Source organism: Pyrus communis, chromosome 15, assembly GCF_041283825.1.
Source record: "Pyrus communis isolate YQ-2024b chromosome 15, ASM4128382v1, whole genome shotgun sequence".
NCBI lineage: Eukaryota > Viridiplantae > Streptophyta > Magnoliopsida > Rosales > Rosaceae > Pyrus > Pyrus communis.
Genome location: NC_142579.1, coordinates 4,638,769 through 4,658,702, shown reverse-complemented (window position 1 = coordinate 4,658,702; position 19,934 = coordinate 4,638,769). Strand labels below are relative to the sequence as shown.

Sequence of the window (19,934 nt, the reverse complement as noted above, 5' to 3'; positions counted from 1 at the left end):
TCTTCCGTCCACTTTTGGACTTCGTGGCAGGTATGAAAGTTGCTCCACTCACTGAGATCTTCATTTCTGTGAAGTTTGAGAATTTTTGGAAATAGTTGGATTTTCCGGCAAGTCGGGGCGGCCGACTGCCACCCGCGGCGGCGCGTGCGGTGGCGCGTGGCCAGTGGGCCGCCAATGCTATTTTTAGGCTATGTTGAATGTCTTGAATCCAGTTTTGTTATTAGAATGACATAGGTTGATCGTTGGAACCTAAATTCGTTACGATACATTGCTTGATGAAAATGTAAATCAACGATCCGACCGTTGGATCGTCACCAAACTTGGGTACATTATAATACGTAATATTTAAAGATCATAGGAATTTATGGATCGGGAATCCGATATACGGATCTTTCCGAATTGGATTTGTAAGTTAGTAAAATAAATGTTCAGGGCCACTTGTTTTAGGCAATTGGCGGAGATCTGACCGTTGGATCGTAATGAAATTTTAATATGTTATTCTAGAAACATATTGTGGATCGTTGGAAGTTGGGGATTGGAAATCTGATATGCGGATCTTCCGGGTCAGGTTATACAGGGTTGTAAACCCTACCGTCGATCTTTGATCGACGGTTGACTTGTGGTCAATGGGTCTCAAACTATTTTCGAATGTCGTTGAGGTTGTGTTTTATGTGAATTACATATTCTACGGATAAGAGTTCTGAGATGTGATTTGATAATTGGTCACAGGGACCAATCATTCAGGACGCCTCGATGCGTGTGCTAGAGAATCATAGCGTGGACTCCAGGTGAGTGCATCTTTTCCTTTTTATCGTACTTATTATTGAGAGTTCTATCGACACCTTTAAATTGATTAGGCATATTACTTTCATATATAATTATTGTGAATGCTTGAAGTACTATGTGAACTACGAATGGCTTGATTCCTGTTTAGGGTACGTAGGCAGTCTAACGAGACGTTAGATGCAGCCATAAAATATTTGAGACAAAAGCCTTGCTTGGGAAATTGAGTAATGCGAAGGAAATTGGTAAAGACAAGTTTTAGTTTTGTGAATTAGTTAGTTAAATTAGAGTTAATTGGATTGTCATGGATAATTATCCTTGAAAATAAGTAGTTTGGGAGTAGGGCGTTATTGATTGTACACTTCACACTATATTGTTTATAATTGAAAATGCTACGACATGGTTGAGTAGTAGATTGCATCATGATATATCCATATGTATATTACTTGCATATAATTATTGGAAATGCTTTCAAGTGCAAAGGTGAACTCAGGACACCCAGGTAAGTTCAGGTGAGTTTATGGTACTAGTTGAATCAATTGCGTTATAGCATGACTACAGTTATGAATTAGGCAACTTCGATACGGTCGTACTGGTTGCCATGAGTTGCACATGTTATATTGAGATGCATTGAGAGCTCATAAACCTGCACCTCGGTGTTAGTGCTCCCGCCCGTGGCCAGGGCACAGTCCTTCACGTGATGTTCACCTCCCGCACCTTACGCCCACCTTGGATCCAAGGTAGGTGCATAGTCCTGTCGTACAGACCACTTTAGGTGGTTCCGACTTGTAGGTGACCCGCGATTATTCGCCCAGTCTTCACGTGATCGTAGCACTTGAGCGTATTTATTTACACCCAGTCCTGTCGTACAGACCACTTTAGGTGGTTCCGACTCGTGTGCAGGTATACTTATTGAGCTATATGCTAGCCAGGATTGATGAGATATAGATAAGTCGTACAGGTCACTATAGGTGACTCCGACTTATATGCTAGCCATGATTGATGAGATATGGATAAGTCGTACAGGTCACTATAGGTGACTCCGACTTATATGCTAGCCAGGATTGATGAGATATGGATAAGTCGTACAGGTCACTATAGGTGACTCCGACTTATATGCTAGCCATGATTGATGAGATACGGATAAGTTGTACATGTCATTTTAGATGACTCTGACTGATATATTACTTTGTATTGATTTAGTTCATTTGGCCTACTTATTAATGTATGGTGGATTTGATGGCAAACCGTGGTTTTGGTCATTTCTGAGTATGGTTTGGATATATGTATATATGTTGTACTGTCTTATGGAAAACGATACGGGTTTTACATTTAGGGGCATTACTTTTTGAGAGATAGTAACTTTGGGAAGCTTGGTTTTATTGCTTACTCACACCTTCTGTTTGGTGCCCTCCAGGTTTTAGCTGCTGAGTTTGTATCGACAAGAATCTGTGGTGAATCTTAGTATTAATGGATATTTCTGAGGGTATGATTCTTACCCACACTACTGTACCTTACTTATGCTCTGACATCGCGTGTGAATTGGGTTCGCTCCCACTCGTAGCGCACTCTGGTACTTAGACACTTTTAGATTCAAATTTATTCACTTTTTATGCACTATCACATTTTATGGCTTCGTCACCTTCCAGGTGTCGGCCAGCACAGCTCGATTCAGGGTCCAAGTGGACTTTCTGGGTCGGGGTGTGTCATTTTTTCTATTAAAATAAGTTCGGAAAATTTAGGAGAATTTTGGATAGAAAAGTGTGAATTCTTGAATAGTCAAAATGCATTCCAATTTTTATTCCATCTTTTTCAAAAATATTCAAATTCAAAAATTTTCGAGTTCAAATCTGTAATTTTAATGCTTAAACTAAAATTCCATTCCAACTTGCACCCCAAGTAAAACCCAACTATATTAGAAACTTTATTGCAAGGTGAACCTATTAATACGATTATTACTTTTAGGATTTTAGAAGGTTAGTAGGCCTACTTTGAACGTTTAAGGTTTTGGAAGACTGTCGAAGTTTTGGAATGATCATTTTTAGGATGTTAGAATAGGTTTTTTTAGCTAAAATAGTTTCAAAGATAGGCAAAATTCTTTATTTTGGTCCTTGAGATTGAAGCTCGATAAAAGTGGTCTATGAGTTTGTCCATCGTAAATTATTTAGTCATTAAGTGAAAAATATGTCAACAACATCGTTAAATTGTCACGTGAGCGACTACATGATTAACTTTTTAAGATTATTTTGTCAAACCAACTCCTTTTTTTTGGCAAAATGGTCATTGAGATTGGCATAACTTTTTACTTTGGCACCTAACACTAAAATTCAATAATAGTGGTCCTTGAGTTTGTCCATCGAAAATCATTTTGGTCATTCTGTGAAAAATCTATTGACAACATCATTAAATTGTCACATGAGTGACCATGTGAATCGTGATCATTGTTTAAGAGTATTTTTATCCCCTCATTTTTTGGTAGAATGGTTCTTGAAGTTGACATAACTCTTCACTTTGATCTTAAGGTTGAAATTTGATAAAAGTGGTCCTTGAATTTGTCCACATCAACCATTTTTGTCCTTTCGTGGATTTATGTCAATATCATCGTTAAATTGTAATGTGAGTGACCAATCGACCATTGTTATAAGGATATTTTGTTCAAACTAACCTTCTTGTTTAGCCAAAATGGTCATGAAACTGGCATAACTCTTGACTTTGGTGCTTCACAATGAAAATTGATAGAAGTGATCCTAGTTTGTCCATTGTAAATCATTTTTATTTTGTTCCTTTGTAAAAAATCTGTCAATGTCACGCCCCGATCCCGACACTCATCCAGGATCAACATGTGATGTCACCAAATACCCGTATCTCTAACTTACCCCGCCTCCGGAATAAGGCAAAGCATAATTCAAGAATTGAATCGCATAGTAATTTTTTGTATACTCTATGGCTGCATCTAATCTCCTCGTTAGATTGTCTACGTACCCTAAAAAGGGATCAAGCCATTCGTAGTTCACCATTCACTACACTTTGACGTTTATCACAGAACGTTCAAGTAGAAAAGCATGGCATTCCTCAATCATTCATTAGAACTTGACAAACATGAAATTACTAGATCCAGAGCTACAGAACAAACCCACATGACATTCAAGATTTCCATTCCATCCATCATATAAATCATTATGTTTCAACATGATACCTCAATCTACAATGTGTAACATATCAGAGAACTAAAGAAGCACAATATTATTCTCAAGCCACATTGATCTACTAATCTATTCATAATAATATCAATCATATCCAACGACAACCACAATCACACCAATTAATCAATTCTATGAATCAAAGATGCACGATATTAACGTCTAACTATGTTAATCAATCAATGAAATAACATATCATTTCATGAATTTACTTAAAGAACTTTACATAAATCCCTACTTGGATTCTAAGTAATAACATGGTAAATTTCATTTATATTCACAAGATCTACTATGGTTAATCCCCATCCACATATATATGTATAATAAATTTTCTACATGATTGCCATAATTAAATTAACGTTTATAAGGAATGTTGTATTGTTGGGAAATTATGAAATAATCCTACTAGATGCACAAATAAGCTTACTAATGAGATGCCTCAATTAGATTTACGACTATGAATATCATTATGTTAATTAGAATTATCAATTTACCGTTACATGATTATAATTACGTTATCTGCTCATCGAGTGCTACATTGGTGTTTGTATTCACCCAGGCCAGGGCTAGGCTTTACATGTATGTTCACATTGCATCGTACGCTCACTTTGGATCCATTGTAGGTGTCAGTCTTGTCCTAGATTGCTATAGGCAATTAGGACTCGTATGTGATGCGCATAGCGCTAATCTTCACGTGATTGTAGTATTAGTGCGTAAATCATTATTACACCCAATCCTGTCATGTCAGAATACCTCTGCATGAACTCGTGTGTCAGCATATGTTGATGAGTGACACACCCTGACCGAGATTAGGGCATGCTGGCCGTCATGTGGAAGTGACGTAACCATGTGCACAGTGCGGAAACCAATAAATAATAATAAAAGTACGAATAGAAATAAACCTAGCTATACACAAAGTAAGTAACATACATGTGCAAGCGTAAGTGTGAAAACAAAGTTCAGAGCATGAAAGACTTAGTGCAGTCCGGGAGATACAACACTAAATAAACACACCCAAAGGTGGTCCTACACTAGTGATAATCTGTCAGATAAGCAGGGAAAATCCTCTGGGGAGCCACCAAAAGCGCTAGCCAAACTAGAACCTGGAGGGGCGCAAAACAGAAAGCATGAGTGGGCAAAAACAAAGCTTTTCAAAAACCATTTCATAAATAAAGTTCTAACCCCTCGCCATAAAACCTATATACTTCCCAGAAAAATAGAATACATATATATATATATATAAGTCATGCTCATAAATAGGCCATGCCAATTGTCTCGACATAAAATGCAAGTACTTAGGTAATGTCAAACAATGTCATGTAATCTGTCAGCTGGAGTCACCTAACGTGACCTGTACAGCTGAATCTAGAGCTCAAATCTCTAACTCACTAACTATACCTGCACACGAGTCAGAACCACCTAAAGTGGTATGTACGACAAGATTGGGTGTATAATAAGTACGCTCAAGTGCTACGATCACGTGAAGACTGGGCGAATAATCGTAGGTCACCTACGAGTCAGAACCACCTAAAGTGGTCTGTACGGTAGGACTATGCACCTAACTTGGATCCAAGACGAGCGTGTGGTGCGGGAGGTGAACATCACGTGAAGGACTATGCCCAACTCTGGGCGGGAGGACTAACACCGGGGGTGCAGGTTATGAGCTCTCTATGCATCTCAAATCACTACTGAACATAAACATAACCCATAACTTACTTAGCACTTACCTGTGCGTCCGCAGCACCAAACATTTGTATATATATGCAACTAATAATGCATAATTAAACGGCAAACATAATGCATGGCATATAAACGTATAAATGTTTTATTTCACTTTCTGAGAAAAACATAAGTATATAGGTATATACGGAAAACCAAAAGTCTACTCACTGGTATGTAGAAGGGTTGTAACCCCCTTGCCTCGAGTGACCACGCTCGTCCTCGGGATAGGTCTCACTTATATGCGAAACAACTATAAATACGTTAATTTTAAAGCACATAACCAACATTACGAAATAACTTCTCATACAATGCTCAAATGGGGTGCATGAATACACCAACGTGATCTACTCAACCTCACGAACATCCCCATATTTTTAAAATAATTTTCCGACACCGCATGCGCCCCTATGGGCCTGCCAAGGCACGGCCACACGCGCTGCCCACGCGTAGGCACGGCCACACGCGCTGCCCACGCGTAGGCACGTGCCTGGCACACTGACGGCGTCAGTTAACACCGTCAGGAATATTCTGTTAAAACTAACTGATTCCGTTAATGCCGTTAGGAATATTCCGTCATCTTCTCCGGCCAACCTCCGGCATCGGAAAGCCAGGAAAATTTCAAAGCTTGATATCTCACTCGTTTTTCAACCAAATTTCACAAAATTGGTACCAAAATGAAGCTTACAACAAGAGGAACAAATCCATACCACTTTCAAGCACTAAAACCCACAAAATCTCACCGGGAAAACACCACCAACTCCAGCCAAACCTGTAACTCACGATCCCGATGTCCAAAACCTTCAAACGAACTACCCTGAGCCTCCTAAGAACCTCACCAATCTTCCTACAAGCTTGAAATTCCTAAAAACACAAGAATTAACGTGTGCATGAACAGTAACCAAAACCGGGGATCCCGAGTTCGACGTGAAAACGAAGGTATCCTTACCTAAAATGGGTATGGTTGAACTCCTAAGGACCACACGAGCACAAATGTGTAGTTTGTTTCCACAATCCGTTAAGTTTCCAAGGGTTATGGTGTTGTCCGTACAAGAAGATAGGAATGGGAGAGAGAGAGGGGGTCTCGGGACAGGTAGGGTGAACAGAAGAGGGGGATGAGGATGATGATGGATGTTTGTGGCTGGGATGCAACCAACCAAGAACCCAAAACAACCACACAAACAACAATTATCCCTTAGGGGCAAAATCGTCATTTCACCCATACGGTACGAAAAGTCTGGGACAGGCTGTCACAATGAGCACTCGATATAATATGTTTGTTTATGAGGGATTATGTGATTACCAGACGTTAGATGTTTATTTATGAAATATTATGACGTATTGAATTCTTGTGATATTGCAGGATACATTATGTATTTTCATACTATACGTAGTTTATAAATTTTGGAAACTATATTTGTTTTACGGCGAGGGGTTATTATGTTTCAAAAAAAGGTTTTTTTTACATAGCTTTATTTTTAGGCCCACTCACCTTTTTTTTTCGCCCCTTCAGGTTTTAGTGTCAAAACTTCTGTGTCGACAAGAATTCTTGGCAAATCTTGGTATTGGTGATTACCTTAGATGGTACAATTCTTATCCTACCTTTACTATACTTTACTTATGCTCTGATATCACGTGTGAAATGAATTCATTCCCACTCAAATGCGCACTCTTGCATTTGGGCACTTTAGGTTTAAATTTATTCACATTTTTCACATCACTACACTTTATGGCTTCGTCACCCTCCTGGTGTCGGCCATCATAACTTGATTCGAAGTCTAGGTGGATATTCTGGGTCGGCGTGTCACTAAGCAACATCATAAAATATTGCCCAATGCTAAATTTTTTTCAATTACGAATTTTCCTTTTTATGTTTGCATCGTATATATATTTTTTTATGTTTAATCGGAGAAGTTGCATTATGTAAGGTTTGGATGCGTGTTACTCATGACCCGCTAATAGGAAACCAAGGGATTGGATAAAGATATGTGACACTATATGAATGGTCGATAATCTTACAAAAATAAAATAAAATATGAACGAATATTACGAATAGACAATGACACGGCATGGCGAGAGTGGTTGAAAATTTCATCAGAAATCTAAAGCAATAATGACCCGTGAATGATAAAACCAACAGTGCATAAAAAACTAAAAAATAATAAGCAGAAATCAATTTACAGGAAAGGAGTTGTACACGGATATAATAAAGCATACACCTTTTGGCTTTTAAATATTAATTGCTCTTGTCCTTGGTCAACAGGTGAAGTTGTATAAAGAGAATTACTTTTCAAAATAAATAACAGATAAATGATAAAGAGATTCTTTTAAAAATAATACTGATCGTGAACTATTTGCCACACAGCTTGCAGCTTAACGGTACTTCTCGTAACATTGTAAAAATTCCCAACGAGTGGAAATATGTTGTGAAGTACCAAAGGCCACTGCTGCCAATAACTCGCAAAAGCTGCAAACACAGTTGGTCGGTTATTCTGCAACTCATCTTTTTCTCTTTGCCCATCAAACAAAAGTTATTCCGGGAAAAAAGAAATCAAAATTCAGGTACTCTCTCTCTTCTCTCTCCTCTTTCTCCCTCTCCCTGTTCTTGCTCTGCTACTGCTAGGGTTTAATTCGAGACTCATATCACGTTTTCATATATTAATTTTTTGAAATTTTAGAACAAATGTCTCATGAGCTGCTGCTCTTCTCTCCCTTTATGGAACCCAATTTTCGTTTATATTTTTTTTTATGAGTTCGGATGAAAATTGAAAACTTTTTTTAAATTTAATTTATAATTTCTAGCTTCTACATTTTTAGTTTATAAATTTTTTGTTAAACCCAGACCTATCTCTCCTCTTCGCGATCCCGAACCCAGCCACTACCACCGCTTCGTCTTTGTTTATCTCCTTCAAAGTAAGTCTAACTACGAATTAGAAATTGTGAATTTAAGGATTTTGATTTCGAATTGGGGAAGAACTTTAGAATTTAGGGTTTATATTGGGATGAATTTCAGGGTTTAAGAATTTGTGAATGTGAATTTGGGTTTAAATTTCGAAATGGGGGTTGAATTTCAGAATTTAGGGTTTTAATTTCTGTCAGGATCAAAGTGTTGGGTTTTGATTCTGCTGTCAACAAGCCGCTGTGAGAGCTATGTCCACAAACGAAGGCTTTCAAGGTATCCAAAACATTACCCCATTTTTTACTGTTAAGTCTAATATAATTCCTTGGGAAATATTATATTGTTCTTTTCTCTTTTTTGCTTTGATAAGAAACTATTTAGTAGTTACATACAATGATTTGATTTTTATTTTATTTGTTATTTCTATGCCTTTTGAACGTTGGATGACCTTGTTAACAAGGGTTGTGCCCAGATAATTTCATCCTTAAATTCGCGGGTTTTATCGCATCTACAGCATGTGGAAATTGTGCGAGAGAGGTTAAGATCATAATTTGATATATTTATGAAAAGTAGCTGAATTCATAAGTTTAAATCTTATTTGATTTAAAGCTGTTATTATCTTTTTTGGGAGACTTTACTGGTGAATGTGGTGGAACTGAACTCTGAAGTGCTTGCCATATTAATTGCGAGTGCCAAACTGGTTTTGTAATGTGTCGGTGGTTAACATTGGTTACCCCGAAGGGAAGTAATAGGTGTCTTCTGTTCTGGCCTTTTAGTTTTATGCGTACTCAGGGTTACTTAGTTAACAAAAGGAACATTGAGAGTTCTTGATCAATTAATCAGTGAGTGTACATTGTGTGGTAAAACATATCCTTGCAAGTAGTAATACAGGAACAGTTGACGAATTATCATTCTTCTAAACAGAATTATGTCCCACAAAGCAGGTTCTCCTAGGAAATTCTACTTATATTTGTGGGGCGTGGTCGGAAAAGTAATTGTATATCAACTGGCCAGGAAATTAAGTGTCTTTCCCCTCGAAAGAAGACTCATGTAGTTTCATGTTGCATATATGTATATTTCTCATGGATTTATGATAAAGGACATAATCGGTGTTTACAGATTACTTTTTGTTTTCTTGTATTTAATAAGCATTGATTTTTGTATCTTCTTTCGTATACTTTCTGTCCGCTACAAGGTGTTTCAAATTGCTATGTATTCAAGAGCCAGTTACAAGAATATGCACAAAAAGTGGGAATGCCTACACCAGTATATGAAACTACAAAAGAGGGTCCTTCCCATGCGCCTTCTTTCAAGTCTACAGTAATAGTAAATGAAGTCAGATACGATTCTTTGCCTGGATTTTCCAATCGTAAGATAGCAGAGCAGTCAGCTGCTGAAGTGGCTCTTGTGGAGTTAGCTAAATCTGCTGATGTTGATCGATCAATCTCTCAACCTATTGTAAGTTGTTTATCCTTAACTGAGTTACAAGTACAAGCTAAATATGCTATTAGTTCTGAGTTGTCTGATCTTTTAATTGCCCTTCAAATCCCACTGTTTTGTTCTCTTTTCTCTCTCCCCTCCTCCACACTGTTACACAGATGTCAGTATGTACATAGCTAGTTGAGAAAATTGTAAACCTCATGGAGTGGTTACTTTCATATGAAACTGTTTTGAGCATGTTCATATAACAGGAAGGAATAAATGGCTCCTGGCTGAAGATTCATGTGAGGCAAATGTTATTTCGTTTCCCTCCCCTTGCTTGTGTGTAAGACAACCATTTACAAAAAGAGGCTATATGACCTAGAAGAGTTGGATTGTATGTGTTTTTACTGCATTAATGGTCTAGTTGCTGACCTGTAGTTGTGTTTGAAAGAAGCTTACAATTGAACGTTTTGGGGCCTTGGTTGTATTCTGCTTTATGTCAAACTACCTTTCAACTAATGGCATAGATAATATTTGCCATTCTTGATCTTATTAGATATGCAGTTGTGGTTTATGCTTGACTAACTTTTTTTTATTTTTTTTATTTTTTTTTATTTTTAAACAAAGAATTTGATTTAGAACAACAAAAGTGAAACCGCAAGAAAAACAAATAATTAAGAATGAAAGTCTAAACAGGCACTAAAGTTATTGATAGAGGATAAGACGTAACAGTTTGCTACCTAAAGCAGTGTGTAGTATCCTTCTTTTTGTTCTCATGAGCTCAAAAGTTTTCTTCCTAAACAACAAATTGTCAGCTGAACCTGACTTCTTGTGCCCTGAACACATGTAAATGTAATTACAGACGTCCATATGTATGTTTCTATTTTGATCCGTATGAATCCTCTGATTGATTTATAATGTCCAATGCCTTTTTAATATTTGAATTGTTTTATTTTTATCTTCAGAAAAATGCATTGGCAGTGCAAATATGCATACCATTTTAATCACGGCTGACCTTGATTTTGCTGTTTGTTCTAGCATGAAACTGGCTTGTGCAAAAATCTGCTTCAAGAGTATGCACAAAAGATGAATTACGCTATTCCTCTATATGAGTGCCAAAAGGAAGAAACCACTGATAAAACACCGCTATTTTCATGTACTGTAGAGATTGGGGGAATTCGTTATGTTGGAGCTGTGGCAAAAACGAAAAAAGAAGCTGAGATAAAGGTAGCTAGAACTGCTCTTTTAGCTATCCGGTCAAGCAATTCTGAGTCATCTAAGGAATCAGTTGGGAACACTCAGTTAACTGTGGTTCCATGTAAAAAAAGGCAGGCAGCACCAATTACTAATTCTGAAGAGACTGCTGATGTTCCTAAACCAAAGAAACCTCGACCTCAGAAGAGGAAGTTTAAGAAGAAACCCACAGGAGACAAGGCTGGCCAGACTCAAGTACAAAATGAAGGCAACTCTGAAGTAAACATGGGTGGTAGCAAAATATCAGGATGTGGAGCCAACACACATGTTCAACCAATGGCTGCAGAAGCAGCACGAAACACTCATGAATTGATGTCTCATTCCCACTCTGAATGGGAACCTGGTTTGATTCCCTGCGATAATGATGTTAATGCTACAAATGGGCAGTCAACAGCTTCGTATTTCAATCACAGTGACAGTCAAACTCATGATCTGGTAGCAGTTCCACTGTCATATCATGATGCGGGAGCAGTTCTTTTGCCACATCATGATTCTGGAGAAGTTCCATTGTCATATGGAAATACGACGCCCTGGGCCACGGAAGCGAATATGGCGTCTGGAGCAGGGCAGGCGGTTTCACATGCAAGCAACTCCGGGGTGCCTTATTTCGAGGCTTCAACTGTCACGGTTGGTATGAAACAATCAGAAGATGAATCCAAGCAAGGTGACAGCCAAACTCATGATGCGGTAGCAGCTCCGCCGTCATATCATGATGTGGGAGCTGTTCTATTGCCATATCATGATGCTGGAGCAGTTCCATTTGGAAATACGATGCCCTGGGCTTCAGAAGCGAATATGGTGCCTGGAGCAGGAGCAGGAGCAGGAGCAGGGTGCGCGGTTTCACATGTAAGCAACTCCGGGGTGCCCTATTTCGAGACTTCAACTGTCACGGCTGGTGTGAACCAATCAGAAAATGAAGCCAAGCAGGTGCAACATATGTGCTGAGAGCATTCCCTTCTAATCAAAGAAAAGAAATATATATGGTCGGAGAGGACTTATTACTATCTGAGAGAAATGCAGTGCAGTTGTTTGCAGCAAGTTTTTTTTTTTTTTTTGGTAAGTTAGAAAGTAAGAATTTGAGGCTTTAGTAGGCTTCGTTTAGATTATGAACTATTTACCGCCGCTGTGTTGGACACAATTGATTGGAATAGTGATTTATGGACCTGATTAACTATTAATCTCTTCTTTCTATTGGGGTCATGGACATGACACAATCTGATAATTGTAAAAAGCGGCCTCTCAAATATGAGAGAAAATTGGTTAGGGTTGTTTGAGCACATGAACTGAAGATTTATGAATGCTTCGGTTAGAAGATGCAACTATAAGGCGGAGACTCAATGCAAAAGGGATAAAGAAAGGCCTAGGAAGGTTCGGAAAAGAGATTGTAAGAAAAGATATTGAGTACCTGGGGCTAGCGGAAGACTTGGTGTAAGACCGAGGGCAGTGGCGCTATGACTTGGTATAAGACCAAGTGTAGTGGCGTTTTAGAATTCATACAATCGACCTTAATTAGTGAAATAACACCTAGTTATTGTTTGTTGGTCCCTCAAATGTCCGACATGTTGGAGGCTTATTGACAATTATTGTTATGCAGGGGCAAGTTTCCAGGATGAGATTTAAAAAATGGGTGAAGTGTTGATTTAGTTCATGAGCTATCAACTCAATAAAAATTAGATCCCTATATGGGTGAAGTGTTGATTAAGTCACTTCACACACTTAGTTTAATATCGTCATTTTCTCGCATATAAACTCCTAACATTTCGTATAGATTGCGAATCTAACGTCTAATTTACCCTCCTAAATTAACTTACACTATTTTTTATGTAAAACTACCAATTTACCCTTCAAAGTTAACTCCATACACCATTTCTATTTGAAAAACTACCAATTTACTTGCCAATGTGTATCACATGCAAGTAACGTGATTTAAATTGACGGAAAGTTGAATATAAAAGCTTTGATTATAATATTAGGGATGTAATTAGAAAATTTTTATATTCAAGGATTGATTTTTTTGAAAAAAAATAGTTAAGGATCTAATTTTCAATAAGATAATAATTCAAAGACTAAATTGACAATTCACCTTTAAAAAATTATAACTTAGTATAATGTGGAGGTTATTATTACTTATAATTGGACTAATTTTGGAATGAAATTTTTTATAATTATTATTTTTTTGATACACACTATTGACAAAAGAAGGGCAAAATAGTAATTTTATACTTTTTGACAAAATGACGATCATATCCCTATTTTTCCTATTTTACCCTATTTTTTTAGATAATGACAATCATATTTTTTCAATTTTACCCTCACTTTTGATACACAATATTTACATAAAGAGGACAAAATAGTAATTATGTAATATTAAAAAAATATGCACTTATTAAAAGAAATTGTTCATACACACACAAAGTGTATACTCTTTGCTAGTGATATATTTATACTAAGAGAATACGTTTACTCTAAATATGTTTTTGTTGAAATTGTGTGACTGTAAATCTAAAACTATTCTCTCCCTCTCTCCTTTCCATTTTTCTAAAAATAAAAATGTGTAGACAAATGCTAGCTTTAAATAAAGATAATTTAGAAATCCTTCACATCTAGAATATTTTTTATTAGACACTAGACATGGGACCTGACTTCTCTGTCCTCCCACTTCCCATACACATGGAGGATATGTCGACTTCCTCACGCCCTTTTCTTCTATCTTTGTCAATTTTTCTCTCTTCTCTCTCGCTAAAGTTTTGTTTTGGTCACAACAGTTTTATTGTTATACTAATTACAGATCTAAACAAACCAATTCGAATCATGATAATTTAATTTGATGTGTCGTTTGAAGAATAAATCAAATTAAACCAAACCATTTTCAAATTGAAACCAAATCAATTATTTTTTTTTAACAAACGATATTATATACGGTAAAAGATTAAAAAAATGGATTAACTTTCACAATGAACTAGCAATAATGTAGTTCAAATTTGTAAATAACGAGAATCAAACTTAAAATCGTTCACTTACAAAAAAAAAAAAAAAAAAAAAAAAAAAAAAAAAAAAAAAAAAAAAAAAAAAAAACCACTAAATGGTAATAATCCGTGGCAACCAAATCAAATTCATCACAACAGTTTTGCAACATAACATTTTAGTCGTCGTCTAAGTAAACGGTACCATACGAAAAGTCTCAATTCCCATAGGATCTGATCTCACAGCCCCGCAAATTTAAATCCCAAAAGCTAACCGATCCTTCGAGTCGAAGCAAAATGCACGGACAACCTCGCAAACCCGCGAAGCCGGAAGACGAAGCCGCTTCCGCCGCCAGAGCCGAAGCGCTCCGGGCTCTCCAGTCGCACTTCTTCTCCAACCACCACAACAAGGTTTATACCGACGAAGCCCTACAGTTGAGCGGCAAACTCCTCGAGCAAAACCCCGAGTTCTACACCGCTTGGAACTACCGAAAACTCGTCGTCCAGCAAAACCTCGATCGGTGCTCCGAGTCCGATCCCGACTCGCTCAAGTCCATCATCGACCGAGAACTGAAACTCGTACGCACGCATTTACTTATTCGATTTTCGAAAAATGTCGAAGTCGTGCTTTATTTTGTTGAGATGAAGTTCGAATTCATTGAAATGTTGAATTGATTGGGGTTTTGTGTGTGTGTGTTTTAGGTAGAAAGTGCTCTGAGACAAAATTTTAAGTCCTACGGAGCTTGGCATCATCGAAAATGGGTGCTAAGCAAGGGGCATTCGGTTCTAGACCGCGAAATGAAGCTTCTCAAACAGTTTCAGCAGCTGGATCCCCGGAATTTTCATGCTTGGAACTACCGCAGGTACGAGTTAGTTACAACTCTCCCGCTCGGGGAATGAAGAGTCTGCGATTTCATATTTGCGTTGGATGATATCGGTTTCCTTTATTTTGTTTATTTTGATGCCTTTACAGGTTTGTTGCTGCATTGTTGAACCGATCGGACGAGGAAGAGTTGGAGTATACTAGGGAAATGATAGAAAACAATTTCAGCAATTACTCAGCCTGGCATAATCGTAGGTACGTTATAATGGGGTTTACTTTTAGTTTTGAGCTTTCTGATACTCTTTTGTTAACTAAAAGTTTTGTATGGGTTGAAAACATTGCAAAACATGTGCTTTATATTGCATATGCATTTTTGGATATTGTGAATGCTACTTGTTTTAATTGGTTAGTATATTTTAAACATGTCAATGCATGTTGCATTGCCACAAACAGTCATGCAGATGTTAGATGAGCAAGTCTTAAGCCCCGTTGCAGAAACTAGAAAGAATAAACGCTGTAATTGGTTACCAATTATTGCAAGACAAAATATAGCAGGAAAAGGAAAAGGAAATGTGGACGGAAGCTATTTTATTGGTTATCCATGTTTCAGTTTTTAAAAACCGTGGACTGAAGATTGAAACAAATAATCAAATTTTGGGAAGTATCTCTTCATACAGCTAACTTCTTTTCAGATTCACTTAGGGCATTTTAGTTAACAGAAATAGGAGCAGGAAGGATTGGGAGAAGTTAAAAATAGGGGAAATAAGTAAACCGAATCGGATCAACTAGTCCCCCCTAGTTGATCTAATTTTTTAGGTATTTGATTGTGGATTTCAAGGGAAAGCTCACACTTTTCCGATTCCACATGTGTTAGTAAACACATGAAATTTAAGAAGTGAAAGGATTCCCTTACCTGTATGTTAGTAACTGCAGTCTGCAGGGAACTAAATAATAAAAATGACTTCAATTCCTATTCCTCCCCTTAGTCGAAGAGAATTATAGTCATTTAGTTATATTTCTCAACAATGTTTAGAAAAATGTTTTGTTCCTCTCTCCTTTGTTATTTCCAAGAATGGGGAGAGAATGTATAGGGAAAAAAAAGTTTTCATACCCTTGTCACTAATTGCTTTCTGCATATGTTACATATGTAAATGAAAACGACTTTCTTTCCTCTGCTTATTTACAAGCCAAATGAAGGCAGTCTTTTCAAATGTTGAATTGAGTATGCTGCCTGTTATATTATTGTAATTTACTTTGTTCCTAGTGTGCTGATTACACGACTTTTACTAGTAATCTTCAGGCTAAGTCAAATTGAAAGATAATTATGTAATTGCATCATATAATTTTATCTTCCTAAGGATTCCTTTAGTTGCACTTTATCTACTTGTTGGTTGTCTTACAAAAAAATTGCAACAGTGAGAAAAGCTAAATTTTTTATTGTAAGTTTTATCTCATAAAACATGTGTATTAACTAATCAAACATATTGGGGAAATTGCAGTGTGCTCCTGTCTAATTTGATGAAGAAAAAGGCTCAAGGGTTTTTCCCAAAAGAGAAGGTTCTGAACGATGAGTATGAGCACGTACACGATGCTATTTTTACGGATCCGGATGATCAAAGTGGTTGGTTTTATTATATTTGGCTTCTTGATCAAACGAAGAAAACAGATGCTCCTCTTCTTGTTTCTTCCTGGCCAGCCCATGGTTCTAATGTAATTTTGTCGAGAAATAGGCATGCAAGTGACTATTCTTCGTCTCCATTTGGTAGTTTCCATTCTGATTCAGGAACAGTACCACTGATTATTTATTTCAATCAAGCTGTTGAAGGTGTAAACTCATCCAGTATAACCATTGAATCTTCATTTTCCACAAAAGATCTTGTTTGGAAACCAGTCTTACAAAATAACTCCCAGCTCTCCCAAGTTTGGGTTACACATATTAAATTTCCGGATGCAAAGCCCCAGTCTTCAGAAGCTTATCAGCTGAAAGTTAGTGTTGGGCAGACTCAGGGTCTCATTTCTGCAAGTGGCTTTCATTATAGCCATCCTACCCAGTTTGCATTCAAAGTGTGTGTATGCCCTATTGAAACTGAACCAGCAGAAAAGCTGGGCGAGGACATAGTTTTGTGGACAGATGAAAATTTTCATGCGTACCAAACACAATCTCAGGAGCCACATGAGGTAGTTCCTATTGTTCAACTAAGTATTAATGATGTCCATGAGCCAACGGCTTCAAATTGGCGTGCAGAGAGTATTGCTAATGAAATAGCACTCTTCCGAGAATTGGTGTCAGAGATAAATTGGTAGACCTCCTACATTTTATGAGAAGCTTTAATGTTTGAAATTTCAAGAGTGTTAATAATCCACTTTTGATATAATTTTTGCAGTAAAATTGGAAAGCTTACACTAGCAAGGCTATTAACAGCTCATGATGTTATCCTGTCTCCGTGTACAAACAAAATGGTCCACTCTGACGAAGTTCTTCAACTATATACTGACTTAATAAAGTTGGACCCATCACATTCTCAGTATTACAAAGACGAGCACAGCTTAGTTTTCCTGCGGAAGGTAATTATCTCTTCTCCACCTCTTGTAGTAGGTTATGATCCTCTATTCTTTCAGGGTGATGCTGTTGCATGTGCATCTGGATTTATATTCTTCTTCTGTGACTGTATCAGTGGGTGAAGGTCCTGACCTATTTGTGGATTACACCGACTCATAGATTGTAATTAAATAATCTAATTTCTTCTGTGGTAAAGTGTATACATATGGTGATGCTGCTTACATCCTATCTTTTGACTGAGTACGACCAAATTGGGTACCATGGGATCCTGGCTGATAGAATGGATGCTATACTTATGCTTGATTATTTAATTTATGAAGTGAAAAATATCTATTTTTGTTAGATTAGACCATGTTTATGACTGTTATAAGTGGTCTTTTGCTGAGACTGGTCCAATATAATGTTGGTATTTGTTTATAGAAGCCCCATTTGAATTTTGATAGACAACTATTTTTGTGTTCTGTGACAATTAAGATTTATTTGGATGTCATTAAACAAGAACTTATTAAAACTTCCATTTACTTTAGATTTCCCATTTTTTGAAGTTCCTCCGTTTGTTACATGTTTATAACTATTGCAGGTAACTTCCAATAGGGATTCTCTGCTGAGATATTGCTTTAGCCCAAAAAACTTGGTTTCTTTGAGCATTGGTAATGATATATGCCTACGACTAAGCAACTTATCATTATCGCGGATGGGATCTGTTGAGAAATTACTGTGGGTCCGAATGCTGGACCTCAGCCATAATGAACTTCATTCACTTGAAGGTATACTTCTTTTGCTCATGTTGTGCATCTTATATGCCTATGTGATCTCCACATTTTTATCCAAGTGTTTTCCTCAGATTTATGGAAAAGTGGTGATTTTATAGATATAGTGTTCGTTAGTAGTTTTCTTTGGGCATTCAGTTCATGTGGGGCTGATATAGTTGGGAACAAATTCAATATTTAAGGGGTTGCCTTACCAGAAGTATCTAGGAAGCGTGTTGGAGAAAATCACCATGATTAGAATTTTGATTTTTCAAGCATTCTTTTTCTTGCTAGCTGCTGGACTGTAGAAAATTCTTAAACAGAGAAAAATGGGTGGTTGCACCTGTGGGACAATGTGAGGAATTTGAACAGTCCTAAACATATATAGAGGGGTTGTCTTTGGTTTTCACCTGATCTGAAGGCACTAAAGCCCTAAGTTGCGCGGTTATCTCTAATTTAACAAGGCTTTGACTGTACATTATGCATCCTAGTACTCAATAAGCTTTGCGGTTGATTGTTTTTCGTTTAAGAGGAAAAAATTTCTTATACTTGGACCTTTGGACAGGGTTGGAGGCCATGCAGCTTCTATCTTGCTTAAATCTGAATAACAACAAGCTCGGCAGTTTCACTGCTCTGGGGCCTTTGAAACTGTTGAAGTCACTGCAGGTTTTGGATATCTCGTACAATGAGATAGGTTCACACACTATCGACACGACAAGGTATCAATGTTCTACTCCTCTTTCTCATACAGAAGAAGCTAGTTGGAACAATGAAGAAATTGTAACTGGGGGAGCCGATGTGAAAAGTTATTGGGAAGCTTTTCTGATATTTAAAAGCATGAGCTTGACGCAGTTAGTCACTGTGGGAAACGCAATTTCTGGTGAAAACTTCAAGTCGTTTGTGGTCAAGTGTGTTCCTACACTCGAGTGGCTGGATGGCGATAGGTTGCATTGACCTTTAATTCCGTCTATTTTTACAGTGAAGAGTACCATGTACTGATAGTTAACCAAAGAGAACACATGATACATTGCTAGTTTTGACCCAAATTATTAACTCGTCGGTAGGAGCATAGCCTGCAGGTTTTCAATTGTCTTATGTTCTGGTGAAAGTGTGTTTTTGTGTGTTTCACGAATATGCGTTATATGGAATGCGTTTACTTTGCAGTCACGGTGCATTGGTTTTGCCTAGTTTTGATTGAAATTGTTAGGTAATTACAGGGTAGCGACCAAATTTTCTGGAACGATTATACTATTACAAAGGGAGGTCGTCGGACATGGAAGAAACCGATCGAGTAAATGCTACCCAGAATAGCATTGAAGTAGAAAAGGGTGGGTGGCTGCAGCGCGGACAAATGACGGAACTGTAGAGACCTTGAAAGGAAGAAATGGAGGAATTTAACTGGCAGGGCGATCAAGCCATCTTGCATTCTTCTTGCTGCGGTGGCTTGTATTTGAACTGCACGGCAGATTGCGGAAAAATATCAGAACGCTAAATAGTGAAACCAACAATAAACGTTTTTGCTAAAGCGTAACAGGGGGAGGATATAGTATTACTATTTCGAA

General features: G+C 37.5%; 2 protein-coding genes across 5 annotated transcripts; both read left to right on the top strand.

Moving 5' to 3' along the window:
• Positions 1-8,015: 8,015 nt before the first annotated feature.
• LOC137739153 (uncharacterized) lies at positions 8,016-12,455 on the top strand. 4 transcript variants are annotated; one of them, XM_088686269.1, is made up of 6 exons: positions 8,126-8,264; positions 8,545-8,615; positions 8,802-8,877; positions 9,797-10,059; positions 11,062-12,050; positions 12,095-12,455. In XM_088686269.1, exons 3-6 carry the CDS (start codon positions 8,853-8,855, stop codon positions 12,192-12,194), a joined length of 1,377 nt encoding a protein of 458 aa, XP_088542395.1. In that variant the 5' UTR covers positions 8,126-8,264; positions 8,545-8,615; positions 8,802-8,852; the 3' UTR covers positions 12,195-12,455. The 4 variants fall into 4 exon arrangements, with proteins under 4 accessions (XP_068334767.2, XP_088542394.1, XP_088542395.1 ...); XM_088686268.1 differs by lacking the exon at positions 8,545-8,615 and having other exon boundaries at positions 8,059-8,264; XM_088686266.1 differs by having other exon boundaries at positions 11,062-12,455.
• A 1,917-nt stretch (positions 12,456-14,372) lies between these two features.
• Positions 14,373-19,535, top strand: LOC137743024 (geranylgeranyl transferase type-2 subunit alpha 1). The gene is made up of 7 exons (XM_068482947.2): positions 14,373-14,819; positions 14,943-15,103; positions 15,214-15,318; positions 16,563-17,363; positions 17,448-17,628; positions 18,204-18,390; positions 18,938-19,535. Exons 1-7 carry the CDS (start codon positions 14,538-14,540, stop codon positions 19,324-19,326), a joined length of 2,106 nt encoding a protein of 701 aa, XP_068339048.2. The 5' UTR covers positions 14,373-14,537; the 3' UTR covers positions 19,327-19,535.
• Positions 19,536-19,934: the final 399 nt, after the last annotated feature.

Excerpts from the sequence above, each read along its gene's own strand:
- LOC137739153 (XM_068478666.2), top strand. The coding sequence starts at position 8,853 with ATGTCCACAAACGAAGGCTTTCAAG. Across the intron at positions 8,878-9,796 it reads CACAAACGAAGGCTTTCAAG|GTGTTTCAAATTGCTATGTA; the intron begins GTATCCAAAACA and ends GTCCGCTACAAG. Across the intron at positions 10,060-11,061 it reads GATCAATCTCTCAACCTATT|CATGAAACTGGCTTGTGCAA; the intron begins GTAAGTTGTTTA and ends TGTTTGTTCTAG.
- LOC137743024 (XM_068482947.2), top strand. The coding sequence starts at position 14,538 with ATGCACGGACAACCTCGCAAACCCGCGAAGCCGGAAGACGAAGCCGCT. Across the intron at positions 14,820-14,942 it reads TCGACCGAGAACTGAAACTC|GTAGAAAGTGCTCTGAGACA; the intron begins GTACGCACGCAT and ends TGTGTGTTTTAG. Across the intron at positions 15,319-16,562 it reads TCAGCCTGGCATAATCGTAG|TGTGCTCCTGTCTAATTTGA; the intron begins GTACGTTATAAT and ends GGGAAATTGCAG.